This window comes from Pongo pygmaeus, chromosome 7 (assembly GCF_028885625.2).
Source record: "Pongo pygmaeus isolate AG05252 chromosome 7, NHGRI_mPonPyg2-v2.0_pri, whole genome shotgun sequence".
In the NCBI taxonomy this organism is placed as follows: domain Eukaryota; kingdom Metazoa; phylum Chordata; class Mammalia; order Primates; family Hominidae; genus Pongo; species Pongo pygmaeus.
The window spans coordinates 62302352-62324325 of NC_072380.2; the positions used below are offsets into that span (position 1 = coordinate 62302352).

The 21974-nt window shown below is 34.2% G+C and overlaps 1 protein-coding gene across 1 annotated transcript in view; it reads left to right on the top strand.

Moving 5' to 3' along the window:
• The window catches only part of SNTG1 (syntrophin gamma 1), an 873149-nt gene that overhangs the window by 727943 nt on the left and 123232 nt on the right, over positions 1-21974 (top strand). The window contains exon 14 of the mRNA XM_054499229.2: positions 20621-20737. Coding sequence (XP_054355204.2) covers positions 20621-20737 — 117 coding nt within the window. The remainder of the gene's footprint in view (positions 1-20620; positions 20738-21974) is intronic.

Below are 21974 nucleotides of genomic sequence, written 5' to 3' on the forward strand. Positions count from 1 at the left end.
CTTGCTCCATTCCAAGTCCTCAAATATATAATGTCTTAAACACTATATAAGTGTTTAAAACTTTTTCTCACCAAACAGACTAAAACAGGTGTTCTTGGTTGGCAGGCAACTTCCCTCCATACCATAATTCAGAAATTTGTCTTGTAGCTTTATCATCCTCCAGGGTCTTTTTGTCAAAAGACAATAAATTCCATGGTGTATATGTGCCACGGAATTTATTGTCTTTTGACAAAAAGACCCTGGAGGATGGTAAAGCTACAAGACAAATTTCTGAATTATGGTATGGAGGGAAGTTGCCTGCCAACCAAGAACACCAGCATGGCACATGTATACATATGTAACTTACCTGCACATTGCGCACATGTACCATAAAACCTAAAGTATAATAATAATAATAATAATAATAAAAGAAAAAAAAATAAATAAAAAAAATAAAAACAAAAAAGACAATAAATTAAAAGAATAAAATAGGGAAGCCTTGCCTGAAAGTGCATGCATCATTTCAGCTCACATCTGATTGGTGAAATCTAATCACATGATCATATCTACCTGCAAAGAAGCATGAGAAATGTAGTACCTTTGTATAGCTAACTGTATTTGTCATTTTAATTTACTAAAATTATCTGTAAATCTTAGTATTTTGTCCTTGCTTGCTTGGGGCTCAGGTGTTTTATGATGATTAAAATTTTCTTGTTATACAATCACGTCCATTAAACTCATGAACTCTTTATTTAAAGTAAGCTCTCGCAATTCATGAGTTTACTTTTCATATTTGCAGAAAAAAAAGTCCCACAAAGTTAATTCAATTAGGTAACCTTTCTTGCTATTATTTCTGTATGATAAAATTTGAAGGTTCTAGTATGCCCAAAATGAAGAAATCATTATTACTTTTAAGGAGCTTAAAATATAGTCTTGGTTAAATGGCTTACCCAAGGTCATAAGGCACATGAATTTTGGAAACAGGCTTAGGTTTCAGGTATCCTAAATCTTCTTCCACTACAGTTTTTAGTACAATTTTTAGTATAGTACTCTAGTAGATCAGTCACTCCTATTTTACCTTTGATCCAAGCTATGCACAGAATTGGATGCCTTATCTTATTGATGAAGGAAAGATAGGTTACAAAAAAATCTCAGAAATAATTTGAATTGTTTACAAATATATTTAAATTAATCATATCAATATTTTATTTATTTTTAAAATAATGTATCTAAAATACATATCTTTATCTGTATAAATATTATTTTATTGTTCAATTAAAGTACTGTAAGGTTCAAGAGTTAATTAAACATCAAATAGTGTAATTCTCTGTGAGATAAGTATCTTAAACCACACCAAATATTAAGGTTAAGTTTTGCAAGAACATATTCTCAACATACTTATTCTTACAACTTTGCTTTCAAGACATGACTTATGAATGTGATAAGTAGAAGAATGACCCCCAAAGATGTATCCATGTCCATACCCCAGGTACTTCTGAATATGTTACCTTATGTGGAAAAAGGAAGTTGGGTAGAGATGTTACACTGGTGGCTTTGCAGATGGAAGAAGAAGAGACCATGCTATAAGGAGTGCATGCAGTCTCTAGAAACTAGAAAACACAAGGAGATGGACTCATCTCTAGAGCTTCTTGAATGGAATGAAGCCTACTGATATCTTGATTTTATCTCAGTAGGACCTGTTTCATATTTCTGATGAATAGAACTGTAAGATAATACATTTGTGCTGTTATAAGCCACCAAGGTTTTGTGGCAATTTTTATAACCACAATAGGAAATGAATTCAGACTTAAGTGTCTGGAAGTGAGGTGCCACTATAATGTACTAAATATGTAATTATTTATAAATTTTACATTCATAGGTATCATATAATAAAATTGATTTTCCTGGATTGCTTTCTGCTACGGTTGAGTGAAAAATCAAGAAGCAGAGTTACAAAAATTTTTTCTATAGAACTGGGTGCTCCAATGAAGAAGGCTGGGCAGGAGAAAATTGTGCCTCTGTGTCTTAACAGAAAATACCTTACAAAATAGTGATATATTCAGATGAGAATCAAAGCAGTTACTTTTGAGGTTTTAAGGTATGCTTGAGAGTCTTCTTGAGATTCTGTGAATACATCCCTCCACCCTAGAAGAGGCAGTGTGTCTCAGTAGACATTCATTCCAACTGAAGAAAACCCTCTCAAGTTTGCCCCATAAGTCACTATTTTACCTCATCGAGGATTTGTCCAAAAATCAACTCATGGAGTTTAGCATAGGGTATAACAGTAGCAGTTTTTCTGCACCAACAAAATATCAGATGTCTATAAAGACTTAAATATCACCATATGAGCAGATTACATTCAACTGGACCCAAATCTATCACTGTTTTACTTTACAATGGTTAGCAAATAAGATCATTTTATGCTAAAAACTGAAAAATTCTTGTTGCTATTGTTTTTTAAACTTTTAAATTATTCGATTTTGAGGTTTATATAATATCATTTTAATTGTATAATAACTTATTCTAACTACAACCTGATATTAAGGAGACATTATTTACACAAAAGTAAAAACTAAGAATAAAATGGAAATACAAGTTTAAAGTTCTGTAAGAGCAGTTCATTATTGTGTTATAAAATAATGATAGTGACAGAAATGCTTTTCAGTTAAAAAAAAAAAAACTATTTCTGTATTCCAGTGGCTTCTTTATTTTTACAGTGGTTCTTTACTCATTGGCTTTTACCAGAATAGGAAATTGTGACTAATGCCTCACTATGTTTTTAATAATTTGCATCCCTTCATATGCTTCTTATTCTTTAATACACATTTCTGAAATGTTTTATGGGTGTAAATTATTGCCTTTTTGTTTTTCTATGAACTTATTTAGGAGAAAAAATGTAATGCCATTTTAGCAGTATAAATTAAAAAGAACTATAAGAAATGTGATTTCACTTTATTGCTTCCATGTTATTTTCAAATGTATATTTGCCTAAAGTACTAACACATATGTTATTGATATCAACAGAATTGTCTGCAATCATGCTTATAATGTCCTACCTGCAGAATTTATACAGATTACTGACAGAAAAAAATATTCAATTACACCTCTGCTACAATAATATATATTTTAAAAATACTTATATTTAAATAATATATCAAGTAAACTCTCAGCCTCAATATCATAAACTGAAACCTGTAACAATTAACAAGCCTCACCTTTTAGTATATTATGATTTTGTAATGTTCTTGGTATTTTCAACAAATTATTCTAATGAGTTTATTTTCTCCATAAGTAATTATCAACAAAAATTTCCCCATCTGTAATCAGTATTTATTAAAATAGGTGACATGATAGATTTTACTTTTTTCAGGACCAGTTATCATGTTATATCCTCATCCTTCAGCCACTTCAAGTTCTTATGTGGTCATAAAATTTCTTAGGTACTATCATTGTGGATTTAAACACATTCTAATTTTACCACCAAAAATGAATTTGATAAATTGCTTGAGAAGTTGATTTAGCATTGCAAAAGAAAACTTAATTAGATACTATGGATCAATTAATTTGCTTAATGAAAACTTTAGCTGTCTGAGGAATATGGTTACACAGAAAGAAAGAAGTATGACTTCCTTTATTATGTATGGTGCATCTGCCTATGAAAAGAAATGGCTTTTCTTGATTTCCTCTATTTATACCCCAGGCTGTTTTCTTCCCTCCTCACTGTCCTATTCTGAACATAGTACAGGTTGAAAGATTTATAATGACAAGGTCAGTCATCAACAAAGCCTCTCTTTCCTCTAGCTTGTTAAATCTACATTCTTTTCACCTTACTCTGCTAATTGAAAGCTGGCTTTCCTGCGGAGAATTGTTTGATCCTGCTGTTCTCTCAAGTGGTATCTGATTTCATTTCCTGTTTATAATCTTACTAAATTTGGAGATGGATAGGTATTCTTGCTCCTCAGTCTTTTCTTCATGCCTTCATCACACATATATGTACACGTTCAATCCAATTCCACCATCCACGATCCCAGACATCTACACCTATCTGCCCAACCTGGTAATGATTCTAATCTCTGGATCATTATCAAATCTCTAACATTTTTCTTTCAATACTTTCCATATGACAAAACTGTATATGAATGTCTCCTGGCCTTTCTGCTCTTGATCTGCTCTTCTCTGATGACCTTAGTCTTCATGTCTCCTTAACACATTCTCATGTTCAAACCCTACACCTTGTCATTACGAGTAATTAGAATGTGAACATAATTTAAATTTCAAACAATCTGCCCTAGAGTGATACCTTCAAACCTTCCACTGTAGCCCCTCTTGTGCCCCAAGCTCATAATATCCCAACTTCAATTTCCTAATCCATCATCTTTCATTTTAGAGCATTCATCTTATGCCACTTATCTAGCTTAAATTCCATAATCAAGTATTATCATTCCCCAGCATACATGCTCAGTTCAATTGCTTCTTTATTCTTCCTTATTCTCCCTGAATTCAGACTAACTCCAACTTTCCTTCTGCTATATGCCTGAACTCATTTAACTAAACATGGCTGAAGAAAAACAAATAGCCATAGTGACTCATCCCACATTAAATTCATGATCACTGACCTCAAGTACATGCCTAAAGCAACCTGCAATTATTCTTTCTTCCCCCAGTCTATTCCCTCCATTTCTTTTAAATACATTTCTGCTGTCACCTTACGCCTCCAATACCACTGCCCTCATCCCCATTCTCAAAAGATAATTCTGCTTCCTGCTTCATTGAGAAAATTGAAGCAATCAGAGGAGAACTGAACACATCTGCCCACTTCCCTGCATCTGTGTTCTGCTGTGGCTGGAAAGGATCTGCACGTGCTCCCAGCTGTTGCTGTTGCTCACTCAAGCATATTGCTCAGCAGCTCTCTCCTCTGTCCTTGCATTTCTCTCCGTAATCCTTGTAATGACCAACACTTTCTGTGCTTTCATTTAGAGAGAGCCAATTTAAAAGTCTATATCTACTGTCTCTAATTAGCCTCCTTCCCTTCTCTCTTGAATCAAATCCAATAACCATTTGCCTCCACTACTCCTGGGCAAACTTCTTTTATCAACACCACAAATGAACACTGTTTCACTAAATCAAATAGTCAATTATCGGTCCTCATGATAGTTGAGTCATCCACGCATTTGACACAGCTAGTCGCTTTCTTTTCGTTTGTCTTTCATGACGTAAAAATTGCTTGAGTTTTTTCTTACACTTTTGTGGTTCTCTCCTCTTCTCTATTACCACACAATGTCTGCTGTCCCAGGACCTTGCCATTCACTAAGTCTCCTATCTTTGTACACATTCACACAGTTTCAAGCCTTTAAATATCAGTCTTAAACTGATGACACAGTCTTAAACTGAATATCCTATCTGACAAGACTAGACCATGCCTTAGAACTCCAGAATGGTTTATCAAATTTATTTCTTCGTATTTTCTACTTCTTTCTAAACTTACCACAGTCTTGAAATGTCTAAAACTGAGCTCCTGGTTTTATCTCCAAAGCTGATTTTCTCAAAATCCTATCTTTTAATGGCCTCCTCCATTCTTCTGATTGCAAAGATCAAAAACTTTCTATCACCCTTAACTTCCATTTTTATTTCACACCAGAAGTAAAATTCTACCTTCAAAATATATCGAGTTAAACTACTCTCTAAAGCCTTCCCTGCTGCCAATGTTTCAAGCCTCTATCATCTCTCACCTGCTTTGCTACAAGAGCATTCTAAATAAGCCTTCTTGCTTCTTTTCTTTCTTTCTCTTCAGGCAAGCAATCCAGTCAAAACGCACATTAAATTCTGTCTCTCCTCTATTCAAACCCTCCAATGGCTTGCCGGGTGACTCAGACTAAAGCCAAAGGTCTTTCAGGGACCTACAAGGATGTGTGCAACTGAAGTCAAATTCCATTTTATCTCATTATCAACTACTCTCTTCAAACAATTTTTCAGTAACCATAACCATAATGGGCTCATCATCCCCAAGATCGTCCTGGCAAGCCCCTGCCTTGCTGACCCCTCAGCCTTGATGCTTTTCCTTCAGATATCCATACAGGTAACTCACTTCCTTTAAGCCTATACTCAAATGTCCCATTGGTGTGATGTTAGGGCAATTGCAGCTACAATTTCAGCCCTTCCCAGTATTTTCTGTCTTCTTTTCCTTGATTGATTTATTTATTTATGGTTCCCCCTTAGGATTCTTACTATTTAACATAACATATATTTTACTTTTATTTTTATATTCTCATGCTTCCAAAGTAGAATCTAACTTACATTTTCACAGGTATTTCCATCTATTTGGTTTCCTGCTGTGTGTCCAGTGTTTATGACAGAGGCTTGAATGAATTACTGTATTTTGGAGAGAATGGGAGATGGAGAAGAAAAAATGTTCAGGTTACCAATCATCTGAAAATGTCACCCTTATATGTGGACACTGTAGATGCCATTATATTTGATATTCCTCTTGGCAAAAAAACAAACAAATAACCTTGGGTTTTACTCCTTCTCATGAATCAAGATGGCCTGGAATTATTTTAATTGTCAGGGAAAAGTCAGACTCGGATAAAGAATGCATTTTAGATAACACTGAAACTTGTCGACAGAAAGTAGCCATCCTATTTCCTTTTAGCACACTGCTTCAAGTCTACCTGCTTTCTTGTGCTGACACTGGTGTCTCTTTTTTCTTTCCTGATTGCTACTCTCCAAAAGGCCCTGGCATAGTCCCAAACTGCTTAATTTCAATGTCTTGAAAGAAGCTTTTATAGCCAGCCCTCTGTGGTGACAAATCAGGGTAATTGCCGTGGTCTCCCCATTTGAGGGGCTTTGTGCCGCTGCAGTAATTGCTGGCTCAGCAGTGGTTTTCAGGGAAGCAGCTGGCAAGAGGGGAAGGAGATGGTTTCTACAGCTGATATAAAATGACAATAGGTTCATTTGTAAACTCACAACCAATTATGTGCCCTTCCCCAAAGTGAAGATTACTTCTTTCTGAGTGTAGCAGAGCACTCGCAGTATATTTAGTTCATTTTGTAACTTCTTTTCCACTTGAAGCTCTTTTTGAAATTTATTTTATTAAGATTCCTCTCACAGAAATATAAACACAGGAAAAGGCTCGTAGAAACCGGACAAAAATAAAATTATCTGATAAAACGTATATCAAACAGTGAGTGACTCACAGTAACAACAGGGCTGGGGAGGGGAGAATTTCCTGGAAGGGATAGAGGGAGGATTTGCTTGCTGCCCTGGAGAGCCAAGAGGAGGCTAAGCCCTGGTTTCGGAGATGGTGAACATGGGTGTCGCAGAGTATCAATGGCTGTGATGAGACCTGGTCTGGCTTGTTATTTGAATGGCTTTAAGCACTAGGAATGGTGACCCTGAATGGGGAACCATGGAAAGAGAGTAAAGGATGCCTCCATCTTTGAAAGTAAATGAGTCCATCGCAGCTCAACCCCAGGGCTCCACAGAGGGAATCCAGCTGTGAGACAGGTGCCCTGGATGCCGAGGGAAGACACCAGTGGAGTAAACAGTGGTTGCAGTGGCCACGCAATGTCATCACTATGGGTGCGTTTTTGTCAGAAATCTCCTGGAAACATCAAAAGCAGATGTCTGGATTTGTTAGGTGCTATGGACCTCATTGTCTGGAAGAATAAGAGGCCAGGTGAAGCATGAAGATGGTTGTACAGTTGACCCTTGAACCCTTGAACAACACAGGTTTGGACATAGAGGGTCCACTGATAATGTGGATTTTCTTCCACCTCTGCCACCCCTGAGACAGCAAGATGAATGCCTTCTCTTCCTCTTCCTCCTTCTACTCAGCCTACTCAACATGAAGACAATGAAGATGAAGAGCTTTATGATGATCCACTCTGACTTAATTAATAGTAAATATATTTTCTCTTCTTTATGATTTTCTTAATCACATTTTCTCTAGCTTACTTTATTGTAAGAATACAGTATATATTACATATAACTAATAAAATGTGTGTGAATCTCCTGAATGTATTTTCAGTTAGGCTTCCAGTCAACAGTAGGCTATTAATAGTAAAATGTTGGGGGGAGTCAAAAGTCATACATTGAATTTTAACTGTGGCGTGGTAGTGGTAGGGGATTTCTGTCCCAAACCCCTGTGTTGTTGAAGGGTCAACTGTAATTTGTGAGATACATGTACCCCTCCCTTGATTTAGAGACTTGACATTAATTCTTGAGTTCTGCAGGGTGAGGAGTGTTGTGGGGTGACAGTGCTAACAAACCAGGCCTCCTTGGCAAATAATTTTAACATTACTCTCTTGCCTTTTGTAGGCATTTTAGACTGTTGTGGCCTAAAGAAACACTTGCTATGCCCAGGTGCTTTTTTTCTTTTTTTTTTCCTACAGATGAGGTCCACTATGTTGCCAAGGCTGGTCTTAAACACCTAGGCTCAAGCGATTTGCTCACCTTGGCCTCCCACAGTGCTAGAATTAAAGGCCTGAGCCACTCTGCCGTCCCTCAGCTGCTTTTAGTTGTAACATTTAAACTTCTGCTAGCACACACACATCAAAGATCAGAAAAATGTTGTTTTTAATATAGAAACAGAATTGTTATGTTTATTTTATATACATTGACAGTTAAATTCACTTAATTCTTTGCTCTTCTCTTCAACTGTGTATAAACTTCTGGTAAATTCATATATTGGGTTTATAGTTTTAGTTATTCTATTTTTTATTTGTAGGTATCAGTTTATTATTTTGTAATTTTTATTTATATAATTTTCTAACTAGCCACCTAATGTTTGAATATATTAAGCATGATAGTTTTAAAGTCTGTCTGGTCCCTCCAAAATTTAAACATCTTGTGTGTGTGTGGCTTTTTCTCTCTTGTCCATTTTATCCTGTATTTTTAAATTGTATTCTTATCTCCTTGTATGGCTTATAAATTTTGGTTCAAGAAAAGGCATTGCATATATATACATAGACATAATTTGGGGTTCATAGGGATATTATCTTCCTCCAGAGAGAATTTACTTTTATTCCTGGCAAAATAAAATAACAGGTACAATTTATCTCACTGTAATGAGAGGACTAAGGACTGTGCGCTTATGAAGGGCTTGTGGAACACTTAGGCTGCAACCTTTATGAGGTGTTGGTTATTACTCATTTATTTTTCCTCCTGTGTTATATCTTGCCTGATGTTTTTCTCTAGGAGGGCTCAGAAATCAAATATATATTACTTAGTCGTTTGAAACTGCTGGGATTCTCTGTTTTAGCCTCTTGGCAATGATTTTACAGTGAGGAAATGCTGAAGGGGAAAGTGTCTCGGAGGGGATGCACATCTCTGAGCTTTTCTTTTCCCAGGCAGCTTGGCTGGTCAAGTCTGTGTTGCCTTGGTAACATTGCAGCACTTTGTAAAATGTTTTTATACTCTTTAAAAAAAGAATATTTCCTGTTTTAATCATCGTCCCTGAAGCAGAATTGATTTGTAATAAAGTGGTCCAACATGTCATATTTGGAAATACCATGTCTATCAAGAGCCCATCATTTCTTTTTCTCTTTCAAGTGCTACGACATTTTCATTAATGGTTTCCTCTGTCTTAAGTAATAAACACGGTTCTCATTAATACACAGCCTTATCAGCTTTTGGAATTATAACATAATTAGATGGCCTTCTCCCTGACATAGGCATAAATTATGACACCAAGCTTGAGGCAGCATCTCTGTCCTTTGGAAGGTTCATTAAAATATTGAGAGGTAGGTTCCACCCCTAAAGTTTCTTTTGAATTCAGTAGATCTGGGTTAAGACCTGAGAATTTGCATTTCCAATAGGTTCTCAGATGATGCTGATGTTGCTGGACTGGAAACCACGGTAATATTAGATAAGCATGCTGTCCATCTTCACTTTAGCTGAAAAAAATTACAGATAAATTTGTGGGTTTGTTTTAATAAAAGTAAAGGACATAGTGTGCTATCAAAATTAGACTGACAATTTGCTATTGTTTCCGTTTTATTATTTATTATGAACATGTTACAGGTTATGTTGATTCCTTCTTATAAAACACCTGAAATGCTCCCTCCTTCCTATTGTCTTCCAAAAACTAGGGATAAATGTACACATGTAATTATTATGATGTAGATATATATTAAAAACTCTTTCTAAAGCTTTTATGGAGAGGCAAAAGACCCAGAAAAACCAACACCATACTGAAGGAGAAGAGCAAAGTCAGAAGGCTCGTATTATCCAACCTCAAGTCTTACTATAAAGTGACAGTAATCAAGGTACTGTTGTATTCAATGTAAGGATAGACAATATCTCAGTGAAACAGAATGGAAGGCCAAGAAATAAAGTCACACAAGGATAGTTAATCTTTGAAAGAAGGAAAAAGAATACAACAAAAAAGGTGATGTTTTCCACAGATGGTACTGGAAAAACTGGACATCCACATGAGGAATAAAAAAATAATAATCTAGACACAAACCTTACACCTTCTACAAACGTTAACTCAAAATGGATCATAGACTTAAATTTGAAAGGCAAATAAAACTCCTAGAGGATGACATAGGAGAAAATGTAGATGACCTTGGGTATGGTGATGACTTCTCAGATACAACACAAAAAGCATGATCCATGAAAGAAATAATTAATCGATTGGACCCCATTAAAGGTAAAATCATCTGCTCTGTGAACAATAGGGTCATGAAAATGAGAATACAAGCTACAGACTGGAAGAAAATATATGCAAAAGGCATCTGATGAGGAACTGTTCCCTGAACTACACAGAGAACTCTTAAAACTCAACAATTAGAAAGGAAGCATCCAATTAGAAACAGGCAAAATACCTGAACAAACACCTCATGAAAAAAATACACATACACACACATATATATACACATATATATGTATACACACACATATATACACATATATATGTATACACACACATATATACACATATATATGTATACACACACATATATATACATATATATGTATACACACACATATATATACATATATATGTATACACACACATATATATACATATATATGTATACACACACATATATATACATATATATGTATACACACACATATATATACATATATATGTATACACACACATATATATACATATATATGTTTACACACACATATATACCTATATATGTATACACACACACACAAATGGCAAATTGGTTTCATTCTGTTGGGGGATTTTGCTAGCGGGGCAGCTGTGCAAGTTAGGGCAAGAGGTAGATGGGAGCTCTGTGCTTTCTACTCAGTTTTGCTGTGAACCCAAAACCACTTTAAAAAAGAAATTCTATTGAAGAAAAAATAACAAACTAAAATACATTTTAAAATAATAACAAATAAATTATTGCTGCATAATACAAGCTTCACATATGGGGCATATTTTGTGATAATGATACATTTAATTTAAAGTGAATAAGCTTCCAAATTATTTATCTTAAAATGATAGATGTTTGGAAGTCCTCTTGTCATTTAATGTGTTTAGGGAAATTCTCCTTTTAATTCTACTTTTTTCTAAAACATCCTATTTCTATTATGCCTGTAATTCCCATTTTTACATTTTTTTTTTAGAAATTAAGAGATACACTGTTTCTTTAGAATTATTATTTTCTGTGATACTCATAGGAAGAATGTACTAAAACTGCTTTATGTCTCTTCAACTGTGTAATTATTATACCCAAGTCCTGGCAATGATGGAAAAGGAAAGATACATTTTGCCATCTGAGACCAGTTGAAAAGAACTCCCTTTTCCTGTTTGGCATAGTAAATGGGAAGGTGAATGTTTGACTCAGAGAGCAAACATGTAGATATATCCCTCACAGATCTGATAATCCCATTTTTATTAGGTATATTCTCAGCTCATTTCCAAAGCTAAACTCAGTTCAAAATCATAAAACTGCATACAATTATGATATTTCTGGAAGAATAACAGTACACCGCCCTTAATATTTCAGCCTGCAGCAAAGTATAGAGGTTGGAAGAGACAACAAACTCAAATGTCATAGTCTTAAGAGTCTCGAACATATTCTTTTTTATGATTATGTACACCACCGCATTCTTTTTTTTCTTTCTTGCCATAACAGAGGAGTCATTAATAGAGAAACTGTAAGTTTTATCAGACTGAATTAAAACTAGAAACCTTCACTTAATTGAGAAATAATGCTTATGGGGATATAATTTACAATGACTAAAATTTCATCTTATTACAATGACCCCAGAATGACAATCTAACAATATTGGTTAGAATACTTTTTTCCTATACAACTTAGAAAACTCTATATTATTTGAATAAAATAGTGGTAGAAAACTGTTATTAATACACATTGTATGACATTTTAAAAACAGTATTTAATAAAATATAATGCATATATAGAAAGTTCCTAAAACTTAGGCATACACTTTAATTATTTAAAAGAAATCAAACCTCCGTAAACAAGCTACATGTCAAGGAGAGTCTATTGTTAGCCATTGTGCTGCCTGCTCCCTACTTTGCACAACTGACTTGCTCTCCTCTCATGTAACTGTTATCCTGAAAGGCTTGGTAATAATGGTCTTGCTTTGCTATACTACTTTTTTCTTTCCAACCATGAATGCATTCCAAATACTATAGTTTATTTGAATCAAATCATATATATGTATGACTCTATATTGATCTCTTTCAGTTAACATGATGTTCCTTGAGATTCATTCATGTTGTTCCATGTAACTATAATTTAATAATTGTACTTACTGTATACTCATACTATAACACAGCATGTTACTGTATTCATCTACATAAAATATATTGGTGGTACAGTTTATTGATATTTTCCACATTGGCACATAGTTGGGACTACTAAGGAGAATGCTGCTGTCAACACTGGTACACATGCTTCTCTAGTGCACTTGCATGCACCGATGTTCAGTTCACGTGAGAAGTGAGGAGTCCGAGGCGGGTGAATAACTTGAGGTCAAGAGTGCAAGACCAGCCTGGCCAACATGGTGAAACCCCCTCTCTACTAAAAATACAAAAAATTAGCTGGACGTTAGGGTGCATGCCTGTAATCCCAGCTACTCGGGAGGCTAAAGCAGGAGAGTCACTTGAACTTAGGAGCCGGAGGTTGCAGTGAGCTCAGATTGTGCCACTGCACTCCAGCCTGGGTGACAGAGGGAGACTCCTTCCCAAAAAAAGAAGTGAGGAGTCAGTCTCACCAGCTGTGTTGGAGCTTTTCCATTACTACAGTTACTCACCAAAATTTAGCTCTTTCTGTCCTTTTAATTGTAGCCTCTTTGGAAGATAAACACAGGATATACAACAGTGGTTTTAAATTGCATTTCTTTGATGAGCACTTTGGTTGAATACTTTCTCTAAGTTGAATAAGCCAAAATCTCTTTTCTGAAAAGCCTCATTAATGCTCTTGCCCACTTTTCTACTGGCTCGTCTTTTTTAGTTTTAGTCTATTATTGTCTTATTTTTAAATTTCTATTTTTTTACTATTAGTTTGGGTTACTCAGTAATAGAATTTATTTTGGATAAAATTTTATATTTGGCAACATTGAGAAATTTACAAAATAATTTTGTTTATTTAAAAGTTTTATGTTTTCTATATATAAATTCATGTTATCAACAAAAATGATGGACTTGTTTATCTTCTAAACTTAACATTTAATTTCTTTTTTTTTTCTCAGCACATTGGGTAAAAGTAGAAAATCATTGATTGTTAGTGGTGGTAGTGTATATTCTTGTATTGTTATTGATCTCCAAAGAATAATTTAAATAATTCACCATTAAATACATTTTTTAAAAATACAAATACCCTTATTTGGATTATAAATTTAAAAAATTCTAATTTAAAAACAATTTCTATTTATAATTTAAAGATTCTATCATGAATACATGTTGAATTTCATCATTTTTTCTTCATTTTTTGAGTATGTGATTTTAATCCTTCATTTGGTTCATATTGTGAATTATATTGATGCTTTTAAATCTCAAGGTATTTAATTAATAAATTTAGACCTCATATAAATAATGATTTAAATGTAAATTTCCCTTTTTATAAATATTCTTGTCAGGTGCTGTTCCTTGAGATTCATTCGCATTGTTCACTCATTCATGTAAAGTTATGGCTGATCCATAAATTAAGTTGGGACTGATCACCCTTTTATTCTATTCTCTGGAGGACCTTACAAGAATTTAGATCATTTTTAAAAAACAATTAGTAGAAATTAAAAAGATTCACTAGTTCCTCAAGTTTTTTGTTGGAATGTTTTAAATTACAGATTAAATTACTTTAATAATTCTAGGATTCTATATTTAAAACAAATTTCTTTCTGCGTCTATTCTGACATTAGTCTAAGAATTAATATATTTCATTTCATTTCATTTCATTTATTTATTTATTTTTTGAGACAGAGTCTCACTCTGTTGCTCAGCTGGATTGCAGTGGTGCCATCTCAGCTCACTGCAACCTCCACCTTCTGGGTTCAAGTGATTCTCCTGCCTCAGCCTCCCAAGTAGCTGGGATTACAGGCACCCGCCACCATGCCTGGTTAATTTTTGTATTTTTAGAAGACACAGGGTTTCACCATGTGGGCCAGGCTGGTCTTGAACTCTTGACCTCAAGTGATCTACCCGTCTTGGCTTTCCAAAGTGCTGGGATTACAGGCATGAGCCACTGCGCCTGTCCTCTCATTTAAATTTTAAAAGTAACTTGCAAAATATCTTTTATAAGATTTTTTAACATAATTATAATATCTGTAGGATCTGATATCATGGATATTAGTAATTTATGCTGATGCTTGCCATGAGTATTTATATTATTATTCTCTCTTAACAATTATTTTTTGTTTTGTTGAATACCTGTTTGTATTTTTTTTCTATTTCATTAGTGCCTGCATCCAATACTTCCTTTTTTTTTTTTTATTTTGGCTTTTGGGTCTCTCCTTATCTCTTGTACTTTCTCTCTTTCTTCCTAAACTTTTTCTAAATTCTTGATCTAGATTCCTGGATTACAGATGTTGAGACTTAAAAAAATGCATATATATAAGATATAAAAGCCCAAGGTTAGCCTTTGTTGAATCCTTCAAGTTTGATATTCCATATTTCATTGTATTTTAGTTCAAACTATTTTTTAACTTCATTTCGTTTCCTTTTGGTGGGGGATGGAGTTTCGCTCTTGTTGCCCAGACTGGAGTGCAATGGCATAATCTTGGCTCACTGCAACCTCCGCCTCCCAGGTTCAAGCGATTCTCCTGCCTCACCCTCCCGAGTAGCTGGGATTACAGGCACGCGCCACCAAGCCTAACTAATTTTGTATTTTTAGTAGAGATGGGGTTTCTCCATGTTGGTCAGGCTGGTCTCGAACTCCTGACCTCAGGTGATCCACCCACCTCAGCCTCCCAAAGTGCTGAGATTACAGGCATGAGCCACCTCACCTGGGCTTATTTATTTATTTATTTATTTATTTATTTATTTATTTATTTATAATTATTTATTTTTTTGAGACAGAGTTTTGCTCTTGTTGCCCAGGCTGGAGTGCAATGGCATGATCTAGCTCACTGCAACCTCCACCTCCCAGGTTCAAGTGATTCTCTGTCTCAGCCTCCCGAGTAGCTGGGATTGCAGGCATGTGCCACCATGCCTGGCTAATTTTGTATTTTTAGTAGAGATGGGGTTTCTCCATGTTGGTCAGGGTGGTCTCAAACTCCCGACCTCAGGTGATCCTCCCACCTTGGCCTCCCAAAGTGCTGGGATTACAGGCGTGGGCCACCACAACTGGCCTTAACTTCATTTTTGATTTCTCCTTTGCTCTGTGGAAGTATGTTGCTTAATTTTCAAATCTTTTGGAGGCGGATATTCTAATTTTTTGTGAATATTGCTCTCTCATTTCATTCTATTTAGGACACCACATGTCATTTGAATGGCAAAAAGTATTTAATACCTGCTTTATTACCTAAATATAATGATATAATTATTATAAAGGTGTAATCACTTCTTGTCATTTCCGGTGCACTTGAAAATAATTTATACTCAATTTTTCTTGAGTCAAGTGTCTTAAACATAATAAATTAAGCAGATTCTATTAATTGAATTGTTCAAAACCTCTATGGCTTGATGGATTTTTAACTCTTATTTTATAGTTATTCAATGAATTGTGCTAAACTTGTTCTACAATTATCAGTTTGTTCATTTATTTTGTTGTAATTCCATCAGTTTTTCATTTTATATATTTTAAAGGTATGTTATCAGGCCAGGTGCAGTGGCTCAAACCTGTAATCTTAGCACTTTGGGAAGCAAAGGAGGATGGATCATTTGAGGTCAGGCGTTTCAGACCAACCTGGCCAACATGGTGAAAACCTGCCTCTAGTAAAAATATAAGAATTAGCCGGGGTTGGTGGTGGGCACCTTTAGTCCCAGTTACTTGGGGGCTGAGGCAGGAGAATCACTTGAACCCAGGAGGTGGAGGTTTCAGTGAGCTGAGACCACACCACTGTACTCCAGCCTGGATGACAGAGTGTGACTGTCTCAAAAACAATCATAAATAAATAAATAAATAAATAAATAAATAAATAAAAGGTATGTTATCAGATATAAAAAAATCTAAACATTATTATGTCTTTTTGATAGGTTTGACACTATCATTATTAAAAGTCCTTTTTTATTTCTAGAAATAATGTTTGCCTTAGATCTACGTTTTCTAATATCAGTATTGCTAAAGCAATTGATTTTTGGTCTCTGTTTGATATAATTTTTTTATTCTTTTCTTTACAAATTTTCTGTACTTTTATGTTTTAGATAAACCTTACAGAGACAGAATATAGGGTTTTTCTTTTACTTTTGTTTTTGTTTTATTTAATTAATTAATTTATTTATTTAGTGTAGTGTAAAAAACTTTATACACTAGGCATGATGGGTCATTCTTGCAATCCCAGCACTTTAAAAGTCCTAGACGATCAGCTTGCTTGAGGTCAGGAGTTCAAGACCAGCCTGGGCAACATAGCAAAACTCCGTCTCTACAAAAATTAGCCAGAAGTGGTGGTGTGTGTGCCTGTAGTCTTATCAGGAGGCTGGGGCAAGAGGATCACTTGAGCTGGGAAGGTCATGTTAGAGCTTCAGTGAACTGTGACCCCCACACTTCAGCCTGGTTGATAGTGAGACACTGTCTAAAAAAATAATAATAATAAAAACTTTATAAGATTGCATTTATTCTATTTACCTGCTATATAACTATAGCAGGAATGTAACTATATTACATTCCACCACCTTACCTTGTGCCTTACATTTTTCTGCCACATTTGTTTCTTTTTAATCTCCTTTTCTTTTGGATTGTTTATGAAACAAATTGTTTATTTTTTTCTGTATGTTTATTTTGAAGTTTTATATATTTCACTAATGTAGTTACTTTTCTTTTACACTTCTAATAAGTGATTACCTTAAAGATCATGACATTTGCTAAAGTTCTTACTTTACAACAGTGGGCCAGCGTATTTTGTAGGCCCTTGAATGTTCTTTGGATACTTTTCAAGGATCTAGAAGGTCAAAACTATTTTCATAATAAAATGTAGATGGTATTTGCCTCTTTCACTCTAGTTCATTCATAGGTATAAAGTTAAAGTTTTCCAGAAGCTAAACAATGTGTGGTATCACAGGAGAGTAAATGCGGAAACATATATTAGAAATCGTCTGCCTTCTATTAAACCAATCATTAATGTACACATGTGTTTTTTTTTCCTGTCTTCTTGCCACTTTTACCATGCTCTTTGCTGTCTTTGGTTCTCTGAAGACACATGCCAAAGTGCCTTGGTGTGCTTATATTTATCTAGCTTTTGTTTTGTTTTTCTTCTGAACCTGTGTATTGACTTCTTTTTAAATTCTTAGCCATCATCTCTTTCAATATATCTTCTGTTCATTCCCTTTCTTTGCTGTGCTTGGGTTGGGACTCAAATTTGAAGTTTTATAGTTCTCAGTGTAATACCTTTTTCTCTTATTCTCACATATGTTTTTTCCAAACTTTTGTCTCTCCAATCATCATTCTAGACCTTTTTTACTGAGCCATCTTTCTATTCACTAATTCTTTCTTTAGCTGCTTTTTAATATGTTGTTAAACCCAACTTTATGTTTCATAAATATTTATTTGTCTAATTTCTAAATGGAACATTTTATAATCTATTATCTCAGATATACCCTGATGAAAGTTTCAATTTTGTGTCTTATATTTGTATACATAGCAAACCTAATTAATGTCTGTATTAGAAAATTCCAATATCTGAAATGCCTAAATATTCAATTCTGCTGTCTATTGTTTTTATTCTTCATGTTATTCTCCTGATGTACTTCATGAAGTTTTATTTCCTTATATTCTTGGTTATTTTTATTCTCTTCCAAGAAACAGGTCTTATGAAAATATATTGACATAAGTAATGTTATTGTCATCCAGAAAGAATTTCCATTTTCTTTAGTCAGGAGCCTGACAAAATTCCAGGATTATCATAAACCATTTCAAGCTTGGCATTTTCTGGGTCATCTCAATGGCTTAAATCTGAGCTCCAGTCCTGGCAAGGGCTTGAAGACTTCTGCCTTAACTTTGTAATTAGGATGCAGACATTTCTGATCCTAAGTAAAAGCAGAGCATGTTTACTAAGGCCTCCACATGTGGAAGATTCTGGACTTTAACATTTTGATCCAAACCTGTGAGATCGGCCAATGTAGCTGATTCTCTCATGTGACATTTCCGTGTAGAAAGCACACCTATGGCAAAAGCTGACCCTACATTTGTATTAATGATTAACCTCTCTCAATTTTCATATTCCTATAAATTTTTCCTTGTTGCCTTTTAATAGCTTGTAAAACATCTAGTGCTTTAAGCATATTCTTTTCCAGTTTCCTAAGGTAACATTAGATGGTGGGTTGTCTACATTCTCTAATATGCAACTACTGAAAGTGTAAACTACAATATCCTTTCGTTTTAACTCATGTAATTATTCTGACTTAGTAAATATATATTAAACTAAGTCATAGTTTTCTTTATGGGATGGTTATCTATTAAGCTTCATTTACTTTTTCAAAACTGTGTTGTTATCTGATCAACTATACCTGGCCATATAAGCAATACAAAATAATCAGTTATTATAGTTGATTCTTATTATGTTATTATTAACCAGTGAAGTCTCTATGTAATGCATATGTTAGTAATCTAAAAGATTACAGAATGCATTATATAATTAAAAGAGCAAGGCATTTTGGTTCAAATTCCAATTTTAACTTGTATCAAGTTTGATTCATTTGTTAAGCTAATTTATTTAAATCACAATCCCTTAATTTGTTAATTCAGGGACTTTATAGCTCATAGGCTTATTGTAAGACAAACTGAGATAATGAGATGGTGAATAATCCAATTATTTTAGAGAGTAAACATAATTAATGGAAAGAAGATGAGATCTATGAATAGACAGTAATATTTCAAATCTTGCATTTCAAATTCTTGCATTGTTATTAGTCAACTGTCACCACATTAATGCTGCAAAACAAACCACCCCCTTACTAGCTGGAATACAACAATAAGTATTTCTTTCTTTCTGAAAGTGAACTGATTGTCATTAGCCACCAGTTTGGAGCTAGCTGGGCTTGGTCCAGGTGTTAAGCTGAGCTCTGGTCTGCTGCATGTGTTCCTATCCTGGGTATGAGTTCTTCATGGTAGTGGCAAAAGCACGAGATACTAAGCTAACTCTACTCTTGACACGTTCATTAATATCCTATTGATGATAGAAGGTCTCACGAGCCAAAAAAAGAAAAAAAATATCTAGGAGGAGGAGTTAACTCTGCCAACCATAAAGCCAACGTAAATTATATGAAGTGGGAAGTATATCCTCCCACACAGAGTTGTGATGAGAAAGAAATTGAATGCCACATGAATATGTTGTTAGAAATGTCATACTTATTTGTTAAGTGTTTATGTATATGTTTGACTCTCAAGAAAATCAGATCATAAAAAGAGGAGTGGCTCATCTCACAAAATCTTTGTTTGAAAATCAATCTGCCTTTATTAAGCACTAGAAGCTAAAGAGTTGGTTTCAATGCCATTTGATATATGAATACACTAGCATAAATTGTATTCATCTAAGATCAATGATTAAAAGGAGGACATTTATCATTCTCCGTTATCAGGCACAGAGCAGAAGTGGTGTGCCGCCCTAGTGGTATTGCCATAAGATGTCTCTCTGATTTGCTTTCTTTACTCACTTCAACATTCTGTATTGAAGCACATTCCCAATTAATAAAATGTCAGTAATTGGTAAACAAGTGCGATGCATCAATGAATTCTATTACAAATAAGCATTTTTTTCTGTAAGAATTGGTAGAGTGGGAAATATAATCCATGGCAGGTTGGATGGCATAAACACTTGATAAATGCTGATAGAAACGTATAAGAAATTCTTATGAGAGGTTTACATTCATTTACTGAAGGTAAATCTGGTTTAATGTACTTTTTTGCATCAATCAATTTGATAATTTTGTGTGAGTTTTTAATACTACATGAAAAATATCTAAAATATTTTTAATATTTTCATCTAAATATTTTTTAGATATAAGATATCTAAAATAAGAAGTTTTGACAGTTGATTGTATTCCATTTTCTTGCAGATTGTCTACATGGGCTGGTGTGAAGCCCGGGAGCAAGATCCCCTCCAGGACAGAGTGTACTCCCCGACCTTCCTGGCCCTGAGGGGCTCATGTCTCTACAAGTTTCTGGCACCTCCAGTAAGTGTTTTATCAAAATTTATTGGTCTTTTCCATATTATCACAAGAGATTGACACCAACTTAACAGCACCAAATAGTATACCATCAATATTTTTTAAAAATAATATAGAGAAAAAATAGAAATCAGTTTATCTGATTTAACTTACTAAAATATAAATTCTGACATTAAACATTTGCTTTAACACCCTTGAAAAGTCTGGAACTTACTTCTTTATAAATAGTGAACCTATAAAATAATGGATCAAATTATAATGCCGTTACAAATCTCATGACGACATGGGAAAGGAGATTTTAAGAAACATTTTCAAGCATATGTCAGTGTATTTTGTTTATTAAATAAAAATTAAAGAAATGAATATATCAAAAGTGAAATAAAAAAGAATAAACTGTTTTAGGGCTATACATGAATGAACATGTTTACTAAACTCTTATTTTCCAAGGATCTTTTGAAAGTTATTTTAAATTTATTCAGCACTTATAATTACTAGTAATTTATTATTAGCAAAGAATAATAAGGAAATTTCAAAATGATAGCACCTTATCTAGCTACTATTAAGTCTGTCTCACCCTATGGTAATCCCATAAGATGATGTTAACTCTCATGGTGTTCAACATTTAAATTAGAGGATTCTATCCTTGACAAACAACACAAACACATTCTGGTAAGCTATCATTTATGACAGTCAAACTTGCTTATCTATGTTGTACAGGTCTCTCTATATAAAATCAATAGCATTTTCACCTTCTATTATATTCTATATCCTAGTTATTGAGATTTGTACTAGATATGTATAGATACCTATTGCACCTCAAGTCTTGCTTTTGGAAACATGTACCTTGCAGCTCAGAAGACACTTAATAAATATTTATTGAATATAAATACCAAATGCCAGACCAGTCACTTGCAGGTCTAATAATACATAAGATTTAGAAATCATCAGATCTGACTTGCTGCTGTTTTAAATGTCTGTCTCTACACGAAGTTTAAAGCACTAGGAAGACAGAGGAAAAATTGATATTTATATATTTTACTCTATTCTTACTCCAAATAATTTATTTGACAAGACAGTTAAATATATGTTTCCAACCTAAGTAAGTGAAATAACTGCATTATGCTTTTGGTATGTTTGCAATGTCACAGTCATCTTGGAATTTCTTAATATAAATGATGTATATTTAAAAAATAGAGCTGTGTTGAGGTCTGGTATTTTCTGTATTTAACTAGTGGTAAATTGA